Source organism: Anabrus simplex, chromosome 2 (assembly GCF_040414725.1).
Source record: "Anabrus simplex isolate iqAnaSimp1 chromosome 2, ASM4041472v1, whole genome shotgun sequence".
In the NCBI taxonomy this organism is placed as follows: Eukaryota; Metazoa; Arthropoda; class Insecta; order Orthoptera; family Tettigoniidae; genus Anabrus; species Anabrus simplex.
Window position 1 is genome coordinate 153,773,254 of NC_090266.1, and position 23,844 is coordinate 153,797,097.

The window sequence follows — 23,844 nt, forward strand, 5'->3', positions numbered from 1 at the left end:
ACACAAAGTTTATTCACTGCCTCAAGATGTATTCCAGCGGCGAGTATGTGGATATGTTACTTATGTATGGAGAAGCTAGACAGAATGCATACCAGGCACAATGCCTGTACCATGGTTACTCCGTACTGAACGATGTTATTCACAGCAATTATAATAAGAAATTATTTCTTGTATTGAATAGGTGGGCAAGAAATAACTTCTTATTATAATTGCTCTGAATAGATGACAACCGACGGGCATGACATTTCGGAGTGTGGAAAGACGCCTGCGGGATGCTGCATCCCTGGGAACGACACGGCCTGTTCGAAATCATCCTGTGACGTCTGCTGACAATGAAGAGGTCATGTTTGACGTTATCTGGTGTAACCCTCATACTACCACACGGGCCATTGCACAGGAGACGAACATCAGCCGAGCGTCTGTTAAGCGGATATTGCATACTCATCGGTTTTACCCATACCATCTGCACTTACACCAGGAGCTCCATGGTCATGATTTCGATGCCCGGGTAGCATTTTGTCAATGGATCCTACAGCATGTGGACATTGATCCTGCTTTTCTAGCGACTCTCTTATTTACGAAGCACGATTCCACACCAATGGAACCGTTAACCACCATAATATGCATGAGTGTGGATAATCCACATTGGGTGCGACAGACATCTTTTCAGGTACAGTGGGGCGTGAATGTATAGTGTGGAATCATGGGTGATCACCTCATCAGTCCCCATTTCTTTGAGGGCCATCTGACCAGCCAATGCTATCAGCAGTTTCTCCAAGATGAACGACAGTTTTGGAACATGTGCCACTCCTTGACTGCAGCAGGATGTGGTTTCAACGTGACAGAGCTCCACCGCACGCGGCGGTGTTTGTCCGGAACCATCTCCATGCGACGTATCCTCATAAATGAATAGGAAGGGGAGGAACTGTCCCCTGGCCCGCCAGATCGCCCGATCTTATGCCCCTAGATTTCTCTCTGTGGGGCCATGTAAAACTACTAGTGTATGCACAGGAGCCAATCGGTCTTTGTCAACTTAGATAGCTCATCACTGAGGCATGCCAATCCATTTCGCCAGAGATGTTGCAACGGGCCAGACGGTCCTTACATCAGGCGCAGCTCTGTACCGACCACGGAGATCATCAGTTCGAGGAGGTGCTGCGTTTAACGACCTAGATAACTGAAATCCTGTCAAGTTTCCTAGCCTCTTATCAACCCAGCTCTATACCACCGGCCCTTTTTAAGGCCAAATAAACAAATCAGTCTGTGAAAAATATCAGTATTAAGTATACAACCTTGCCATGGCTTAAAAGAATACTTGCATGGGACTTGAACCTTCTAACCGTCGAGCACTTTCAACTATCACACATCTTACTGTGCGCTAGCCATATGAGCTACTGCGACACTTGACGTACGGCACCCACTTCCCTGCCTATACTGGTCACAGACCATCATCTCCACACCCTCGCCCAACCCAGCACCCTACCCAATGCAACAATACATATGGTCTTTTACAGGGTCAAATAAACAAATCAGTCCTGGAAAGCTATCAAGTATGTAACCTTACCACATCCCAGACAACTGGCTGTAAAAAAAATTCTTATGTGGAATTCGAACCACCTACCTTGAGCACTGTCCACTATCACATATCTCCCCGCCCGCTTGCCATGTGAGCTACTGCAACACTTGACCTACGGCGCTCATTTCTCAGTAGTAAATGTGAAGGGATGCATAAAACTGGATCACAAGGGGCTGGTGGACCACCCGATATATTTTAGTTCTGACATGTACTACTTAGACCAAAGAACAAAATCCCTTCCACGACTCACCTCGTGGACTTATTTTGCTTTGAACATTTTCTAATTATATTTCTCGTCCTCACGGCATAGCCATAAGTCACACAATATGACTGTGCAGCTGAGACATATGTCCGGCGATAGAAGGTTCGAATCCCAGTCCTGATAGTTGCCATCCTGAGAGTGGTTTTTCCACACTCCTTCCAGGAATATGACGGGGAGGTACCTTGTTTGAAGTCCCGGGGCACCTACTCCAATCCTAGACCCTAAAAACTAGTTACACACACTAGGTTATCAGACAAATTTAACAAACACCTATACTGGGATGACTGCCAATATGTTCCAAACACCTCAAAAGAATGATGATGTTGATCATCATCACCATTTACTTAATGTAAGATATGTTGGTTGAGGGAGAATAACAATAGATTATTGTGCGATACAATGCTGATACCGGTACCCCACTTATTCCTAATTTTGATCATGACTACAGTACTCATCCAGCATTTGAACAGTTGTCCCCATATGTGAGTGATGTTGTGACCTAGGCCTATTGCTGCATTTGTGTTGAAGAAGGTGGAATGCCTTATGAAATGTATAGTATGCTTGAGTGCTGTAAGAAGTGCCAGAGAGAACTACACAGATTATGCCCTACCGGAAATCAAGGAGAAGATGTACTCTGGAGGTACATTAATCGTGCCCTCCCTAGTGTTGTAAGTTGACTGAAAGTGCACTCAGAAATTTGAACGTACTAAGAACAAAGAAGTTCATCATGAAGTCCTCTGTAGGTTAAAATTCCCGACCCTGCCAGGAATCGAACCCGGGACCCCTGTGACCAAAGGCCAGCATGCTAACTATTTAGCTATGGAGCCAGACTGCTTATTCATATATGATAGTGCCTGATAATCTAGATGTAAGGTTGTTGTCCTCCCCTGCGAAACATGTGACCTTGCCGCGGTGGGGAGGCTTGTGTGTCCCAGTGAAGCAGATAGCCGAGCCGCAGGTGCAACCATATCGGATGGGTATCTGTTGAGAGACCAGGCTAAGGAATGGTTCATTGAAAGGGGGGTAGCAGCCTTTCGGAAGTTGCAAGGGCGGCAGTCTAGATGATTGACTGATATGGCCTTGTGATAATACTCAGCATGGCTTAGCTGTGTTGATACTGCTACAGGGCTGAAAGCAACGGGAAACTACAGCCGTAACTAACTCCCGAGGACATGCAGCTCTCTCTGTATGAATGATGTACTGATGATGGCTTCCTCCCGGGTAAAATATTCCGGAGGTAAACTAGTCCCCCATTCGGATCTCCGGGTGGGGCCTACACGAGAAGGGGCGATCATCAGGAAGATGAATCATTGTGGTAGATTAGAGAATCTGAAAAGGGAGATGGATAGACTAAAGTTCGATGTAGTTGGTTAAGTGAAGTACGTTGGCAGGAAGAACAGGATTCTTGGTCAGGCGACTACCGAATTATCAACACAAATCAAACAGAGGAAATGCAGGAGTTGGTTTAATAATGAATAAGAAAATAGGGCAGCGGGTAAGCTACTACGACCAGCATAGTGAAAGAATTATCATCATCAAGATAGACACCAAACCAATGCCCACCAAAATAGTGCAGGTCTATATGCCTACTAGCTCAGCGGATGATGAGGAAATCGAAAGAACATATGAAGAGATAGAAGATTTAATACAATATATAAAAGGTGACGAGAATCTAATTGTGATGGGAGACTGGAATACAGTGGTAGGCCAAGGAAGAGAAGGTAATACAGTAGAAGAATTCGGATTGGGACAAAGGAACGAAAGAGGAACTCGGCTGGTTGAATTCTGCACTGATCATAATTTAGTCCTTGCCAATACTTGGTTCAAACACCACAAACGACGGCTTTATACTTGGACAAGACCTGGAGACACCGGAAGGTATGAAATAGACTGCATTATGATTAGGCAGAGATTCAGAAACCAGGTGTTGGATTGCAAAACTTTCCCAGGAGCAGACGTGGACTCTGACCACAACTTGTTGGTAATGAAATGCCATCTGAAGCTGAAGAAACTGAATGAAAAAAGATGGCATCTAGACAAGTTGAAAGAAAAGAGCGTGAGGGATTGTTTCAAGGAACATGTTGCAAAAGGACTAAATGAAAAGGCTGAAGGAAACACAGTACAGGAACAGTGGATAGTCATGAAAAATGAAGTCAGCAGGGCTGCTGAAGAAATGTTAGGAAAAAGAAAAGATCAATTAAGAATCATTGGATAACTCAGGAGATACTAGACCTGATTGATGAACGACGAAAATACAAGAATGCTAGAAACAAAGAGGGCAGAAAAGAATACAGGCGATTAAAGAATGAAGTGGATAGAAAGTGCAAGGTAGCTAAGGAAGACTGGCTGAAGGAGAAGTGCAAGGATGTTGAAAGTTGTATGATCCTAGGAAAGATACATGCTGCATACAGGAAAATCAAGGAAACCTTTGGAGAAAGGAAATCTAGGTGTATGAATATTAAGAGCTCAGATGGAAAGCCAGTTCTAGGGAAAGAAGACAAAGCAGAAAGATGGCAGGAACATATCCAACAGTTGTATCAAGGTGAAGATGTAGATAATTTGGTTCTGGAACAAGAAGAGGTTGTTAATGCTGATGAAATGGGAGACCCTATTTTGAGGTCAGAGTTTGACAGAGCTGAGAGCGAGCTAAATAGGAACAAGGCACCTGGAATTGATGACATTTCCTCTGAATTACTGACTGCCTTAGGAGAAACCAGCATGGCAAGGCTAGTCCATTTAGTGTGTAAGATGTATGAAACAGGAGAAGTCCCATCCGATTTTCGGCAGAATGTTGTTATATCTATTCCCAAAAAAGCTGGTGCTGACAGGTGTGAAAACTATTCCACCATTAGTTTAGTATCTCATGCCTGCAAAATTTTAACAAGTATTATTTACAGAAGAATGGAAAGACAAGCTGAAGCTGAGTTGGGAGAAGATCAGTTTGGCTTCAGAAGAAATGTAGGAACACGTGAAGCAATCCTGACTTTACGTCCGATCTTAGAGGATCGAATCAAGGAGGACAAGCCCACGTACATGGCATTCGTAGATCTAGAAAAGGCATTCGATAATGTTGATTGGACCAAGCTATTTAAGATTCTGCAGGTGACTGGGATCAGATACCAAGAACGAAGAATTATCTACAATCTGTATAAAAATCAGTCTGCAGTGGTAAGAATCGAGGGCTTTGAAAAAGAAGCAGCAATCCAGAAAGGAGTGAGGCAAGGCTGCAGTTTGTCCCCCCACCTTTTCAATGTTTACATAGAACAGGCAGTAAAGGAAATCAAAGAGGAATTTGGAAAGGGAATCACAATCCAAGGAGAGGATATCAAAACCTTGAGATTTGCCGATGATATTGTTATTTTATCTGAGACTGCAGAAGATCTCGAGAAGTTGCTGAATGCTATGGATGAAGTCTTGGGTAAGGAGTACAAGATGAAAATCAATAAGTCCAAAACAAAAGTAATGGAGTGCAGTCGAACGAAGGCAGGTGATGCCGGAAATATTAAATTAGGAAATGATAAATTAGGAAATGAAGTCTTAAAGGAAGTAGATGAATATTGTTACTTGGGTAGTAAAATAACTAATGATGGCAGAAGTAAGGAGGACATGAAATGCAGATTAACACAAGCAAGGAAGAGCTTTCTTAAGAAAAGAAATTTGCTCACTTCAAACATTCATATAGGAATTAGAAAGATATTTTTGAAGACTTTCGTGTGGAGCGTGGCATTGTATGGAAGTGAAACATGGATGATAACTAGCTCAGAAAGAAAGAGAATAGAAGCTTTTGAAATGTGGTGTTACAGAAGAATGCTGAAGGTGAGATGGATAGATCGAATCACAAATGAAAAGATACTGAATCAAATTGGCGAGAGGAGATCGATTTGGCTAAATTTGACGAGAAGAAGAGATAGAATGATAGGACACATCTTAAGACCCCCAGGACTTGTTCAGCTGGTTTTTGAAGGAAGTGTAGGTGGTAAGAACGGTATGGGTAGACTAAGGTATGAATATGACAAGCAGATTAGAGCAGATGTAGGATGCAGTAGTTACGTAGAAATGAAAAGGTTAGCACAGGATAGGATGGCATGGAGGGCTGCATCAAACCAGTATATGGACTGATGACCCAAACAACAACAACAAGGTTGTTGTGTGCATTCGTACATGATAATTGCTAATAACCTAGATGTTAGGTCCTGTAAAACAATAAATATCAACATGCATAAATGTATGGCAAATCCATAAACTAAATGTGAAGGTCAATGAAGAAGTGTAGTGGTGGTGATAGCTGTTCTTAGGCACAGAATCTTGAGGTTATCAGCTGCATTAGAACTTTCTAATTTTCATTGACAATAATTATTCTAGGTGTAATGGGGCCGACTGCAGTATTATCGGCCATGTTTCTTAATTTACAAGTTTTAACCAGCATAATATTGGCATTAGTAGAAATTCAGTTTACTGGCAATTTGTATCGAGTTTATTACTTCCAGAACTGTAAAAAATATTTTATAATTAACTATTTTAGACAAGTGTTATGGAGAAAAATGAAACTTATGAAATTAGAAAAACACGTAGGGCCTAGGCCTATTCACGCCACCGTATTGCTTAAATGATACACAAACCCATCAAAATATCACACATATATAATGATATTTAACACTTTTTATACAAAAAGACAAGGAAATATTTCTAGGGAATTGTATTAATCACCATCTTCAATAGTTTAAATCAATTAATCAAAAGGAGCACGCTTAAATTGGGATTTAAAAGCACTCTGTAATGCTCTTCTTAAGGAAGACTGCCTTGTTTTGCCATATATCAGCTGATCGTTCAGAGCTTGGCTGGTAGAAACATAGGGAGCGCCCTCTCTATCTAATTGTATCCTCATCATCATCATCATCATCATATGGCCTGGAAGCAGCAACACTTACTGGGCCAACGAAGAGTCGCCTTCAGGCAACAGAAATGAAGTTTCTCCGTTCTTGTCTACAAAAAACTAAAATTGATAAAATAAGGAACGTGGATATCCGGCAACAGCTTGGATTGGAAAGATGCTTGCTGGAGACTCTAGAAGTGAAGAGATTGCAATGGTATGGTCACATGAAAAGAATCGACCTTCACAGGACTCCTCGAACATACTTTGACCACAATGTTCCTGGGAAGAGACCAAGAGGAAGACCTCACGATGTTTGGGAAAAACAGATATTGAAGGACCTTGAAATTAGAGATGTGAACTGGCATTGCATATATGAGCAGCATCTGTGGATGGATAGGACAAACTGGAGGAGGCTCGTACACAACCGCACCCGGCTTGCTGGAGCGAAGAAATGATGATGATGATATTGATGCATGCCATCAATTTCCTAGGAATTCTGACACTTAAATTCCTCCGATTATTGTCAACTTTACTCATAGGTGTATAGTTTTTTTTCAAGTTGCTTTACGTCGCACCGACACAAATAGGTTTTATGACGACATATTGGTATAATGTATAACAGGACCTTTCAGGGTGCACTGCGCGGTGCAAGGTGCAAAAGATGACTTTGCTAGTTTTACCAGAGTGCAGACCCCACTCCTCGATTTTGAACAATAGTGCTGTATCTCCCTTTTCCTACGCCTGACTCACTCACTCCGCCTGTCTCCCCTTTTGTCGCATGCTCAGCAGCGCTCCACCATCCGAGCCGAGTTGAGCTTAGCCTAAGCGAGTTGGACAAATGAAAGGTGCAGAGAACCTCTGCGCCTCAGTTTGCATGCGTGAGATTTGGGCGTTTGAGAGACTCTGATGATGTATAATATCAGAGCCTGTTGCACGAATCATATCTAGATGTTGCATTTCTACGCTCTGAGTACTGTCAAATACTGCATGCAAGTATGCGGTAAAAATATTTAAAATATGTACTGATTTCTATACAATTTAATACATTTTATACACTATGTGGCTAAAAGTCTCCAGACACCCCTTGCTGTTAGTTCCAAAGAAGTGATAGCATGTAGGACCTCATTTTGGTAACATTACATTCATTATTACATGTGACCTTGCTGCGGTGGGGAGGCTTGCCAGTCCCAATGAAGCAGATAGCCGAGCCGCAGGTGCAACCATATCAGATGGGTATCTGTTGAGAGAACAGACTAACGAATGGTTCATCGAAAGGGGAGTAGCAGCCTTTCGGAAGTTGCAAGGGCGGCAGTCTAGATGACTGACTGATATGGCCTTGTAATAATACTCAACATGGCTTAGCTGTGTTGATACTGCTACACTCTGAAAGCAACGGGAAACTACAGCCATAACTAACTCCAGAGGACATGCAGCTCTCTCTGTATGAATGATGTACTGATGATGGCTTCTTCCCAGGTAAAATATTCCGGAAGTAAAATAGTCCCCCATTCGGATCTCCGGGTGGGGACTACATGGGAGGGGGTGATCATCAGGAAGATAGATACTGATATTCTGCAAGTCGGAGCGTGCAATGTTAGAAGTTTGAATCGTAGTGGTAGGCTAGAGTATCTGAAAAGAGAGATGGATAGACTAAAGTTAGCTATAGTTGGTATAAGTGAAGTACGTTGGCAGGAAAAACAGAATTTTTGGTCAGGCGACTACAGAATTATCGACACAAAATGAAACAGGGGAAATGCAGGAGTTGGTTTAATAACGACTAAGAAAATAGGGCAGCGGGTAAGCTACTATGACCAGCATAGTGAAAAAAATTATTGTTGTCAAGATAGACACCAAATCAATGCCCACCACAATAGTGCAGGTCTATATGCCTACTAGTTTAGCGAATGATGAGGAAATCGAAAGAATATACGAAGAGATAGAAGATTTAATACAAAATGTAAAAGGTGAAGAGGATATCATTGTGATGGGAGACTGGAATACAGTGGTAGGCCAAGGAAGAGAAGGTAATACAGTACGAGAATTCGGATTGGGACAAAGGAATGAAAGAGGAAGTCAGCTGGTTGGATTCTGTACTGATCATAATTTAGTCCCTGCCAATACTTGGTTCAAACACCACAAACGACGGTTGTATACATGGATGAGACCTGGGAACACTGGAAGGTATCAAACAGACTTTATTATGATCAGGCAGAGATTCAGAAACCAGGTGTTGGATTGTAATTCCCAGGAGCAGACGTGGACTCAGACCACAACTTGTCGGTCATGAAATGCCATCTGAAGTTGAAGAAAGGAAGGAATGCAAGGAGATGGGATCTAGACAAGTTGAAAGAAAAGTGTGTGAGGGATTGTTTCAAGGAACACATTGCACAAGGACTAAATTAAAAGGCTGAAGGAAACACAATAGAGGAAGAATGGACAGTCATGAAAAATGAGGTCAGTAGGGCTGCTGAATAAATGTTAGGAAGGAAGAAAAGATCAACTAAGAATCAGCGGATAACTCAGGAGATACTAGACCTGATTGATGAATGATGAAAATACAAGAATGGAAGAAATGAAGAGGGCAGACAAGAATACAGGCAATTAAAGAATGAAGTGCATAGAAAGTGCAAGATAGCTAAGGAAGAATGGCTGAAGAAGAAGTGCAAGGATGTTGAAGGTTGTATGGTCCTAGGAAAGGTAGATGCTGCATACAAGAAAATCAAGGACAACTTTGGTGAAAGGAAATCTAGGTGTATGAATATTAAGAGCTCAGATGGAAAGCTACTTCTAGCGAAAGAAGACAAAGCAGAAAGGTGGCAGGAACATATCCAACAGTTCAAGGTAAAGATGTATATGATTTGGTTCTGGAACAAGAAGAGGCTATTGATACTGATGAAATGGGAGAACCAATTTTGAGGTCACAGTTTGACAGAGCTGTGAGAGACCTAAATAGGAACAAAGCACCTGGAATTGATGAAATACCCTCTGAATTACTGACTGCCTTAGGGGAAACCAGCATGGCAAGGTTACTCCATCTAGTGTGTAAGATGAATGAGACAGGAGAAGTGCCATCCGATTTTCGGCAGAATGTTGTTATACCTACTTCCAAGAAAGCCGGAGCTGACAAGTGTGAAAACTACTGCACCATTAGTTTAGCATCTCATGCCTGCAAAATTTTAACACGTATTATTTACAGAAGAATGGAAAAACAAGTTGAAGCTGAGTTGGGAGAAGATCAATTTGGCTTCAGAAGAAATGTAGGAACACGTGAAGCAATCCTGACATTACGTCTGATCTGACAGGATCGAATTAAGAAGGACAAGCCCACGTACATGGCGTTTGTAGATCTAGAAAAGGCATTTGATTATGTTGATTGGACCAAGCTATTTAAGATTCTGAAGGTGATTGGGATCAGATACCAAGAATGACAAATTATCTACAATACGTATAAAAATCAGTCTGCAGTGATAAGAATCGAGAAGCAGAAATCCAGAAAGGAGTGAGGCAAGGCTGCAGTTTGCACCCCCCCACTCCTTTTCAATATTTACATAGAACAGACAGTAAAGGAAATCAAAGAAGAATTTGGAAAGGGTTTATTCAAATATGCTTTTCAGAGAATAGTTTTGTGATAAAAGTTGTCCTCTTCCAGGGTAACTTCGGCCATTCCTAGAACATACAGAAAAACATTACCCGCCCATGGGTATTGTAATAACAATTCTGTTTACTTCAAGAATGCTTTAGAAGAGATTAATAAGGCACAATAACAAGAAATGGGGCGGTTTATCCTGACAGGGAGGGGAAAGACGGTTCCCATGTTCAATGATAAAAAGACGGATATCAGCTGACATGGATGATACACATTTAAGAACTTGATTGACGGAACAGATATTTTCTAATTTAGTAGAAGACTGTGTATTATGAGAATAGTATACAAGATTGCTTCTTTTCTGACCTCCTTTTCCCTCCATACAATTGGGCTTTATGATTTTCGTAACTTTCATTTATTATCTTTTGTAATATTACAAATATTTATGCAATGTAACATGTAATTTGTTATATCATACAATGCTTGTATGCTTAGGCTAAACAAAATAGTTTCTTCTTTGGGGAAAATGTGAATTTGATCAATACACACGTTTCACCACAAATCATTTTAATTTGTTTGTGATTGTTGATACTGGGCATTCTGCAGGCTTTTAAAAAACATTCATGGTGGCCAAAGTAACATTACATCGAAGAAAACTTTGTTTCTTGAGTTATTTTGATGGCGGCCGAAGTTACCCCAAAACATGGGGTAATCTCGGCCACTCTTTCGATAACCATAATTCATTACTGGATAACAATTAGAATTATGTTCATATTTAAAAATGAAGAATAAACATGGTAGAACTTATATTATATTTTTCAGAAAATTAGAGGGAATATTTCACATTTTAATTTTAAAAATATATAAGAAACTGGCCGAAGTTACCCCGTTTTACGGTACCATACCGTATATGTGCTATTACTATGGTGAGGTTGCCACTTCCAGAGGCATTTTACACCTACTGCCAGGTGTAACTTTAGGCCACTGCTCAGCGACACCTTCTGTAACTTCTTCACTGAAGTACAGACAATGCCGACAGGAGAAATTTCTTCTGTTTTATCTGCCTTTGGAACTGGGGTCCTCTTTTGCCATTGAAGCCAGTGACCATGTTTTCCTTTCTGGTGAATGTATCTGTAATTTCCTACACAAAGGCTTCACTTAGCCTCCAAAGGGAGGGGCTCTTCTGCCCGTAGCCATTGGTATCCCACCCACCCACCCCACCCTTGGGTACCAAGTTTTGTAATGTGTGCTTGACCCTTGGCAAGACAGTCGCAAATAGTACCATCTACTGTCATGTACGGTAGTAGGATGATCCTGACCTGACCAAATTTGTGTACTAACAAATAATAACAATTTATAATTTATGTACTAACTGTTGTAATCGTTCTAGATGGAAAATCACTTTGCATGTGTTTGACACTATTTTCAACCACTTACTGAGCATTTTACACACAGCAGGGCTTTTGGGATACATTCTGGTTTAATGTCTTTATTTTTCATGGTTCCCCCTCTTATTGATAGGTGTGTCAGATAAAGTCCTGTCTCCAAATCCAAATGCTGCATAAGGATTCAGGAGGTGAAGTATTCATTTCAGCAATATGAAAATCCAAAAACTGAAAGATGTCATGTATTTTTGTCCTGCACCTTGAAGTTACAGTCCTAAAAAATCCAAGAATGATTATGGTAATTTGAAGCAGAGTCTTTTTGTGGATGTCTGTAATTCCAGAGCTTCTCTAAACATAATGTGGGATATCCTAACCTAGCAAAGAAGAGGGGAGCATGAATGTAGTGAGACAGTCAAATCCTAAAGCAGGTGATATAGACCTGGCAGTGAGGAAAACATGCTTTGCCGAGTTCCAACCCATTGATGGATAGGATTAGGCTTGCTCAGCGGTGCAAGAAACTCAAAGACTGGAATGGCACAGACAGGAAGTCGGGCTGACAAGAAGACGTGCCCGCCATCCTCCACTTCATTACATGTTACAAATTTCATGTTTGGTCTGTACTGAAATGTATATCAGTTTAAGATATTACCAAAATTTATTAGAATCAACCTATTCAATACAATTTAATTTCCAAAGTTAGGACTTACATCCTATTAAACTAAAATTAGAAGGGACATTGTTTCGCCCTTTATAAGGGCATCATCAGCCTTTTTACACTCATACTTCAAAGATAAAAATCAGGATCCTGATTGTCATGGTAAAAAATATAAAAATGAGAATATAAGATTGGAAATGAGTATTATACAAATGTGAGAGATTGTTATGAGTTCTTAAATAATAATTTACAATTGAAACTTCATTTAAAATGTTTGCGAAGAAAAGGTTGAAGTTGGTATGATATTACACTAGTGATTTTAAAATATTTTATAAAATAGACAAACTATCAGTCTAAGAGTTAATAACTACCCCAGTTAGCAAAGATCTATACGGCAACATTCAATTATGAACTTTTTATCACTCCTTCAACAAAATTACGGAGACCGCGAACCCACTTCGTAAATAACGAGATTAATGGATCCAACTTTATAATCTACATAGCGCCATACTACAGTTTAATATCACAAGTTTTCAACAAGAAAGTTTCAGTGTCATCTTAAGTGGCTACTAAGGTCCATCAACCTTCTCTTCAACATGTAAATCAAGTTGCTTTCAGCCGAATTTCACTCGAACTTTGATACGGCAACTTTAGCCATAGACCTTCTTGTTATTATGTGGTTAAGGCCTAGTTTGTCTATTTTATAAAATATTTTAAAATCACGTGTAATATCATACCAACTTCAACCTTTTCTTCGCAAACATTTTAAATGAAGTTTCAAATTATTGTAAATTATTATTTAAGAACTCATAACAATCTCTCACATTGTATAATACTCATTTCCAATCTCATATTCTCATTTTTGTATTTTTTACCATGACAATCAGGATCCTGATTTTTACCTTTGAAGTATGAGTGCAAAAAGGCGGATGATGCCCTGATAAAGGGTGAAACATGTCCCTCCAAATTTTAGTTTAATAGGATGTAAGTCCTAACTTTGGAAATTCAATTGTATTGATTAGTTTGATCATAATAAATTTTGGTAATATCTTAAACTGATCCTCCACTTCTCCCTCCACTATGTTGTTCCCCAGTGCTGAGATAAATTGATTTTTTATTTGTCTTACATAAAAAATTTACAGGAGGTAGATGGGGAAATAATGTTTACTATAAACTTAATAACACAAATTATTTTGAATACTCTAAAATTAAGGCAAATATTAGCAACCTTTCAGTTCTCTCTGTGGTCATATCTTCCTCTTAATCTGCTTTGCTTTAACATAAATTGCAAAATGAGAAGCCAACATTCTAATTGCTCTTATCCTCAACTTAAAGAACAAGTTTTGTGAAATTCCTTGCAACTGCTTTCCCGTGGTGATGTAACAAACAAACAAAATTTAAGCTGAATACGACATTTGCTAGGTTAGGATATCCCACATTGTGTTTAGAGAAGCTCTGGCATTATAGACATCCATAAAAAGACTGCTTCAAATTACCATAATCATTTTTGGATTTTTTAGGACTGTAACTTCAAGGTGCAGGACAAAAAATGCTAATATTTAGAAAGTATAAATAGAAAGGTGATTTCATATATTGTGACAATGAAGCCCGAGAGTGGAGGAGGAGTCTACAATGCCAGCGCAACGATGACAATGTGCGCAGGGCCAGCAGCGAGCAAAACAATATTGTGGCAAATTGTTGAGCCTCACGATAAAGAAGCTCCTTAGAAGAAGCTAAGCTGATTAACAATGGTGAAGGCACACAGAATGGTCAGGAAGTGGAAACTGCAAGAATCAACTCCAAGCCTGTAAGTTATATAAAGCAGAGCCAGCAAATGCCATTTAGTGTTGATTGAGTTATGAGACAAACATGTGTCAGTCTTGAGAAATGTGTATCTGCCTGACGCAAGACAGTAGTGATTACGTGAAGAGCGGGGAGCTGTGTAATGAACTGCTCTAGGAGGAGGCTGCGCTGTGAAAACGCATGTTGGAAAAAGGAGTTTTATGCACAGAGAGCTGTGTGTTCCATTACGTACTTGAGTACAAACTATCAAGCAAAAAAACTCAAAAGCGGCCGAACTTGTAAATAACTGGAAAAAGTAGTTTAATAAATCTATCTGATAGTAAAACACACTACCTCTCTAAGTAGTGATCTTATGCAAACCACATCATAATATACCAGTGCTGCCATTGTGATACAAAAATTTCAGTTCATCAGTTTTATCACTGGATGCCTATCCTGATGCCAACCATATAAAGGGAAGGATTCACTATTTCTATGGTAGTTTGTTGTATGCAAATGAACACAAACACCCAGAACCTGAGCTAGAGAAATTAACCAGACAAAATTAAAATCCCGAACCACACCAGGAATCAAACCCAGGGCCCTATGACCCGGAGGCCAGTACGCTGACCATTCAGCCATGGAGCCAGACACAGCCTGTATCATATTTCTAAAATTTGCAACTTCAAGATAAAGCAAATGTCAAATCCACTGACTTCGACTAACCAAACAAACCCTTTCCCACTCATAACGTTACAACGTGGATAACTTATGGCACAATGAGCAAACCACGACAATGAAAAAAAAACTTTCCATCATATTCAAACACAAATTGTAGCAAATATAAAAGTTAAGACCGAGAGAAGAAGGTATTGGAATATATACATTTCATTGGATGAATCCTTACATTACCGGGTGAGCTGGCCGTGCGTGTAGAGGCGCGCGGCTGTGAGCTTGCATCCGGGAGATAGTAGGTTCGAATCCCACTATCGGCAGCCCTGAAAATGGTTTTCCGTGGTTTCCCATTTTCACACCAGGCAAATGCTGCGGCTGTACCTTAATTAAGGCCACGGCCGCTTCCTTCCAACTCCTAAGCCTTTCCTATCCCATCGTCGCCATAAGACCTATCTGTGTCGGTGCGACGTAAAGCCCCTAACAAAAAAAAAAAAATCCTTACATTCTACGTTTAATAACATCCTTTATTTCAGCTCTCAAGTCTAGATTTTTTTTGGTACCGAAATTGTGTTTGGACCCACTTAAAATATTTTACACATTCTCACAGTTAACAAGTTGATACTGATAAATACGGCTTATAACCAACAGATTATTCTGCCATACACAATATAAAAAGCTAGAATACACAAATTACTACAAATTAAGACACTGAACTAAACACAATATTCAGCATTCAGTAATGTTTTTATTGTCCAGCACCACGGTGTAGGGGGCAACGCGTCCGCCTGTCGGCCGGCGTCCCCGGATTCAATTCCCGGCCGGGTCAGGGGTTTTTAATTGTAAATAATTAATATCCCTGGCCTGAGGACTGTGTGTTTATGTCGTCCTTAACGTTCCTTTCCTCACATTCAACACTTTATACTTCCGCAATTTCCAAATACAACACGCAGGTTCATAACATATGGTGCAAGTAGGGGCAAAAGACCTTTCTAGGTCGACGCCCTGAACAAATAGCATTTAAAAAATAAAAATGTTTTTATTTCAGCTCTCATGTCTTAATACGTTCTCATTATAAAAAATTGCATTCAACTAACCAGGTTTTTTCACTACCACACTATTAACAAAACATCACTCAATAGCACAACTTGTAACGGATCATAATGTGTTACTGGCGCTTGGTTTTAGCACTCTTCCAAACAAATGTGCTCAATGTATTTTCCACTTCACTTGTACATATCAGTAATCATATTTTTTGTCTTCAACTAGAATCACGTGAAGATTTTATAAGGGTTTCCATATGACACAAAAATGTTCATTAATGATAACATAATAATGATCAGGATATATATTTTTTTAATTTTAACCTTCATTAAAGACGTCTAGGCCTACATCTCATTATTTACAAGTAAGGTAATATCTACAGCTCATAATACCGAGAAGTGGCAACCTGAACCTAATAATTTAATAGCTATCCTTCATCAACATATTATTACATCTGTCATTAGTAGGAAGAAGATATTTACCTCAGAGAATTTCTAGAACCAGAACTAGAAGGTGCAATCTTTTTTTCCTCGCTAATTAAACCCATGTTTGGTATTAAAACTTCATAACGTTAATATAGGCCTATTGGCTATGACCAAACTGCTATACAACAACTGAACTCCCCACCTTTCAATACATTACGTCACAGATACAGCACGATGAGATCAACAACACTAATCTGAAACGATCATCTAAAAACAAATGTATCCAATGTGTTTTCTGGCATTATTCATACGTTTCACTAGTGGTGTATTATATATATATCCACCATCTACAAAAAGAGTGGACACTGCAGGAGTGCTGCCATCAGCTTCTATTCCTGCTAACGATAATTTATTTTATAACAGAAGTACACATTCTTTTGTCCCAATTTCATGGCAAAATGGTTGGATAGTGAGTGACACTCTAGGCATTTGCCGGAAGCAACCCATCTTCACCAACGGTAAATGTGACATGAACGTACAAACACTTGTTTAAATGGACCTAACATCTAGAACAAGTCTAACCCTTGTAATAAATGGAGAACAATAATCAGTCATTCCCCACGAATTCATCAAGGGTTATGAACTTCATGTTGTTGGTCTGTATTGAACTGAGATAACATATAAATAGGAGAGGATTCCACCTATTCAATACATAACACTGTAAATACAACTATGTACTGAATAGGTGGAAACCTCTCCTCATAACACTGTAAATATAACTATGTACTGAATAGGTGAAAACCTCTCCAGTTTATAATTTTTATGCCCACGAATTCATCTTCTAAGTTTTGACGATAACACCATCAAACGCCACTTATCTGCATATAGGGCTATATTTACACCTCAGCATTCTTTAAAACATTCACCTGACACCTGCCGTCCGGTGGTGTCAAATATAGGATCGTACCCATTTCACAACATAGACACATAACAACTTTAACCTAACGATTGCAATCACTGCCTTTCAAACTACATCCGTAATCTCTGCGGTGAACATATCTACTTACTGCAACGATTCACTCGAATCTGAACCAAATCGTCCAATTTTTCTGTCATTCTTACTAATTACACCCATTTTATTATATCAATCTGCGACAAGAAACGAAAATAATTTTCTCGAGCCACAAACGTCAAACAACCACCCAACAATCAAACCATACAAACAAACGAACAAACACTATCTTATTGTTGCCAACTGTGGCTCGAAAATGTTCATGGCGGAGTTTTAAGTTGTGTATGGGGAAAGTGATAGTTTCGACAACCTAACAGTGAGAGTGGTATAGTTTCAATTGTAATTTATACTAAACCATCTAAGATAATTATTTGTTTGAACTTGTGCCTCTAAAGTTGAATGCTAAGCAGCAATAGTCCGTACTTGCATCCTAACAAAAAATTACAAAACATTGTGATCAGTGTAGCCAAAAGTGAAAACTGAAAAAAGAAACCAAGGATGTGCATTATGAGTGAGGACAATACTACTAATCACCTCGCACGAAAGAACAAAATTTTCAAGAAAATTGAACGAAGAGAAACTCCCATCAACTGAGGAAATACTAGAACTAATACAAAAAGTAGGACAGAATACGATTGAGGGAGCAGCAAGAGACAACACAGACAAAGGCAGGCTTTCATTCCGGTCAAACAAAAAACAAGGAAAGCACAAGAATGGTTTGATGCTAAATGTTATGCACACAGGAGATTATTATTACAAGCATTACACAAAGTTAAAGCAGAAAATACAACCACCAACCTGGCAGAATACGACATTGAACGCAAAGCATTTAAGATGATGATAAAAGAAAAGAAACAATCATACCTTGAGAATAAGAACAAACAAAAGGCAGAAATAGCAAAAGAAAGAGCGTTCCAAATCCAAAACCCACGGAAACCGCGATTCCCTCATGACATAATAATGGCAGTGGCGTATCCTGGAATCTCCACTGAGGCATGCAACTAGTAACCATGCAGTTAACACAATGTATTAAGTAAATTTCAATTCTACTCACCCTAATTACATGTAAGTGAACTCGAGCCAAACAGTTTTACTGTAAGTTCCTGGATTGAACGTGCGTACACAATTCTTGTTTTCTATTTTTAAATTTACGAGAGTCCGCCTCTGTGGTGTAGTGGTTGGTGTGATTAGCTGCCACCCCCGGAGGTCCGGGTTCGATTCCAGGCTCTGCCACGAAATTTGAAAGGTGGTACGAGGGCTGTAACGGGGTTCACTCAGCCTCGGGAGGTCAACTGAGTAGAGGTGGGTTCGATTCCCACCTCAGCCATTCTGGAAGTGGTTTTCCGTGGTTTCCCACTTTTCCAGGCAAATGCCGGGATGGTACCTAGCTTCAGGCCACGGCCGCTTCCTTCCCTCTTCCTTGTCTATCCCTTCCAATATTCCCATCCCCCGCAAGGCCCCTGTTCAGCATAGCAGGTGAGGCCGCCTGGGCGAGGTACTGGTCATCCTCCCCAGTTTCGTCCCCGACGCAGAGTCTGAAGCTCCAGGACACTGCCCTTGAGGCGATACAGATGGGATCCCTCGCTGAGTCCGAAAAGCCGAGGGAAAAGCCAACCCTGGAGGGTAAGCAGATTAAGAAGGAGAAGGAGAAGAATTTTTTGCTACGGGGCTTTACGTCGCACCGACACAGATAGGTCTTATGGCGACGATGGGATAGGAAAGAAGGAAGGAAGCGGCCGTGGCCTTAATTAAGGTACAGCCCCAGCATTTGCCTGGTGTGAAAATGGGAAACCACGGAAAACCATCTTCAGGGCTGCCGATAGTGGGATTCGAACCTACTATCTCCCGGATGGAAGCTCACAGCCGCGCGCCTCTACACGCACGGCCAACTCGCCCGGTAAAGAAGAAATATACGAGGGAAGGTAGAGGTCTCCCGGCTTGAACTATTTGAATTTTTCATCAAACGAACGGCCAGTAAACTGATTTACAATTATATCCGTTTTAGACTCATCCATCGTTAATACCACAATAAGCGCAAAATATAATAACAGACCGAAAACGACGAATAGCACAGGAACAGTACACACAGAATGAACTCACTAATCAGCAAAACACACAATGAATTAACTCACTAGTTAGCCACAACTGAAGCACTGGAGGAAAGTCACCTCAGTGGCATTGGTCAGTTTCGTCACGTTGGGTTCTCGCTGGGGGATAATCTGTGGGTCCCGTTCGCTGTAAACATGTCGACTTTCTCCAAGTTGCTAACAGATGGCAGAGGGTAGCACGGGTATGGGGTGACAAATTCTGTCCAAGTTTCAATTGCAGCGACATCGCTCGGAGGATTTCGGAACTACGTCTGCCATCGAATGCAATTTTAAGATTGAATGCCTTGCATCCTTAACTCCGCCATGCTGTCTCTTTCTTCCTAGAGAGGAGTAGACGGCGAGACTACACCAGCACCACACGTAGTCAAGCAACGGAACTAGTACAGTTGCGCGGACCTTTTGAACTTCTGAGAGATGAAATCGTTAATATTTGACTTAAAACAACCTAAAATCGTACATCAGACAGTTCTTTGTGTTATCATAACGCATGCAGTGAATGCCTTGCATTCAAGGAGAATACGCCCCTGAATAATGGATTCATGGAAGACCCATTTCTCTGGTGTCTTAAATAGAGAATGTAGTATGCATGCAACAGAGAAGAAGATAGTCACTGAACAAGATCAGGCATTCCAGAATTTCACTAAAGAGGAAGTGGAAACAATAATAAAACATCTAGCATCTAATAAAGCAGCGGGCCCCGATGGAATATACAATGAACATGTAAAGACCTCAATGGGATCCTTACTGGAGTATGGACCTCACTATTCAATAAATGCATTGAGAAAGGGGGTATACCTCAAATGTGGAGAGAATCTACAGTAAAAATCCTACAAAGGCAAAGGTAATACCAGACTCATATAGGGGCATAGCTCAGGAGAGCAATATATTCAAAGTTTTCACCAGACTCCTTACAAAATGAATGACAAAAGAAGTAGATGAGAAGATTCCGGACAACCTGTTCGGCTTTTGTCGAGGAAGATCGACTCTGCATGCAGTACAGAATCTACTAGATAGTATCGACAATACATTAAGACACCCAAAACAAAAATTCTTCCTAATCTTCATTGATTACAACAAGGCATTTGATTTCCCAAACAGTCAGAAATTAATCAAGAAACTAGAAGCAATCTTAGGAGAAAATAACAGGTTAGTCACAATAATAAACAACATCGTCACAGTAAACATAATAACTATTGATGATGGAACCAGTATTTCAGATAGTATTATACAAACAAATGGAGTCCTACAAGAAGACCCAATAAGCCTAATACTATTCAACTTGGCATCAGCAGATATTGTGGAGATGGTCATAGCTGACAATGTACCAGTAGTAATATACATGTATGGAGATGACATTGTCATCGGCTCCAATAACAAAGAAGAACCAACTACAAAAATCTTTTGACAGACTACAAAACTGGGCTAAGCAGAATGACTTTACTATAAACAGAAGCAAATCCGTTCAATTGATTTTCAGAAAGGGAGCCAATATTGCCAAAAACGATATCATACAATGTGTAAAAAGAAGAACTCACGGTAGTCAATCACTGGAACTACCTCGGAATACGACTACAATCAACAAGAACATCGTTCAAAATACATGTAAAAGAGAAAGCGATAGCAGCAATCAGAGCCTTCCAGGACATCTCACATCCAGAACTATTAGACCTCAAGACGGCATTATTTCTTTCAATCCTAAGATAACGGCCATAATTACATACGGGATTCAATTAATATGGAATAATCTAACAACGGCAGATCTGGCAGTCATAGAAAGAGTGAAAGCATGCTTCCTCAAGCGCACTCTGTGCGTGTCAAAGTTCACACAAATGAGGCTGGTATATGAACTAGGCAAAGGATTCTTTCTATATAGAGGATATCAAAATCAAACTAGGAATCCCATACACGATTGCATCAGAGAAACGTATAAAGGAGCGGTATGAAAAGAGATCCAGTATCTGGGAAGATTTTTACAGCACCGAAGCCATGATGAACAGAGCTGGGACGATGGCAAACTATGTGCTCAGGCATATGGTGACTCGTTACGCGGTCAATGGCCTCCATCATAAACTATGCGTGATCAAGTCATCCCATACGCCAGGTGATAAGTGTAAATGTGAACTTTGTTACAAAACATGTGCAAGATATCATCTAATCAGTTGTGGAAAAAATAGTGAGCTCTCTCAGAGTACAGCAAGGAGAACTAACTATTTAAACATGCACAAATGTGCGCACTCCGTTTCATTCTTAAACAATGCAAGCAATAAATGCATAGTCAAGCGAGTGAGTGCGCCATCTTTGTTCAATGGGTTATAAGAGTAAAGAACAGCAATGCCAACGGATACCGAAATCAGAGAGGTGGGAATGGTTGATGTCTGTAATATCTGTATGAAGATCGTGAGAGAGAACGAAAAAGCAGTTGAATGCGAACGTTGTAGAATTTGGCAACACGCTGACTGTATAAAGTTAAATAAAGATTTAATACGATATCATCAAAAGACGAACCTGCTTTATGGCTATCAAAGTACTTTAGGGGCCCTTAAAAGAGCCAATGGACCTCCCAGGCAAGCCTGATCAGACAGGAAAGGGTAGGAAAAAGGAACATTCTAAAACTTTAAAGTATAGTGTTGAATTACCAAACAAATTTAATTTCAATGAACTCTCTTCTGATTTTATATTTATAACAACACCGAGTACGTGTCCCCTCCATAATTTAGACTTCCCTTTCGAACACCAACATAATTTGTTAGCAGCAGTCATTGCGTCCTGTGATGCATAAGGAGTAAGCAAGTTAGAACCAATAATATGATCATCAACGCTATGTGTCGCATGTAAATCGACTGTTTTGAAAACTGAAACGACAGCTGAACCAGGCAACGACACCATAGCTTACCTAACCTTGAAAGTAGATACAATTCTTAAGTTTCTGGAAACGAACCTACAGGGAAAAAATCAAATATGAAAGTAAAGAGCAATGGAACGTGAAAATAGGACGTTCAAGAGGGAGACTGTAATAAAGAATGTAACAGAGCGATACACAGACCTGTCAAAGACAGAAAGAAAATAAACAGAACCTGGCAGTATTATCCAAATACCAAGAAGATCTAGCGAGGGAGATGGTCCAGTACAATACGTACAAATGGAAACTCAACAAAGAGGCAGAAGAGGAGCGAGAATAGAAGAAAAGAGGTAGAAATAAGGCACGAAGGTCCTTGGAAAATGCAGCGTAGCCGTAGAAGGCACACACAATTAACGGGCGTAACGGAAGAAGAACGCACAAGACAGGTGGGCCAACTGCAGAGACTTGGGTCTTATGAGAGAAGGGAGCTATTGCGTGGTAGTAAGCATGGAGAGAGCAAGATAAAAGCAGCTGAGGGCAAGGGCTGGTTATACATTGGAAGAGGACCTCGAGGAATACCTAAAAGAAAACGGAATACGCGATATCGACTGTCAACAAGTGAGCTCCCAACCTTCTAGTCGAGCATTCAAAATGCGCGTGCCCCAGAAAGACCTCGAGAAGGTATATCACAGCAAGTTCCGGCCGAAAAATGTCACCTGGCGTACTTTTCGTGCTCCTTTGAGATTTAAACGGAGAGACGAACGAAACCGCCGATGTCTGTCGTGGAATGTTGAGGGTATAGTAAATGCCATGAATATGATACCTAAAGACATACTTGTAGAATACGACATAGTTATTTTAGTGGAGACATTTTTGAGCAAGGGGTGGTGTCCAAATAATGTGTATGCAGCGCATGTTCTTTCTTTACAAGGAAAGATGGATAGACCGAAAGGCGGCATAACATGTTGGTGAGTCCGATCAGAACTATATATAATACTGACAATGTATTGGCAGTGAGAACAAATTCGTGTGTAATTATAGGAGCATACTTTCAACCAGAATGCAAAGAGGAAGAAGTAATAGACGACAAAGCCACAACGCTGGCTAGAGTACGCAGTAGTGAGACAGTTATACCAGCAAAAGACCTAAACTGTCGGTTGGACCGAGTTAACAAGAAAACAGACAGTATACTTAGTTATATGCAAGAGGAACGGCTATCACTTGTAAATGACGCCCACTGCAAGACGTATATATGCAGCAATGGGAGCAGCAAAATAGACCTTGTTTATACAAACATGAAAAGGTGCACAATAACAGGCGGTAGAGTAACGGATGATGTGGTCATCAGAAAACATTTACCAGCGGAAATCACACTCTGTATAGAACGGCTGTCACCGGAGGAGACCGAGGCTAGAAATCCGTACTCCAGGAAATTAAATCAAGAGATTCTCACAAAGGCAAGCGAAGACCTAAATCCTACTGATGGGCGAGATTTGAATCAGATACTGGATCGTCTGGAGAGCATTATTAAAATAGCCGCTGGATGTCCATTAGTTAACACCAGGCGTGCATATCCATGGTTTAATAAGTTATGCTACAAAGTCCGTAAGGAAGCGCTACAAGCT

The 23,844-nt window shown here is 40.4% G+C and overlaps 1 protein-coding gene across 2 annotated transcripts in view; it reads right to left on the minus strand.

Annotated features, from left to right (window-relative positions):
• The window catches only part of LOC136862713 (R3H domain-containing protein 4), a 123,808-nt gene extending 106,341 nt beyond the window's left edge, over nt 1-17,467 (minus strand). For both annotated transcript variants that reach the window (XM_067138932.2, XM_067138931.2), the window contains exon 1: nt 17,328-17,467. In XM_067138932.2, the coding sequence (XP_066995033.1) occupies nt 17,328-17,395 (68 nt within the window). In that variant the 5' untranslated portion in view covers nt 17,396-17,467. The remainder of the gene's footprint in view (nt 1-17,327) is intronic.
• Between the last annotated feature and the right edge of the window lie 6,377 nt (nt 17,468-23,844).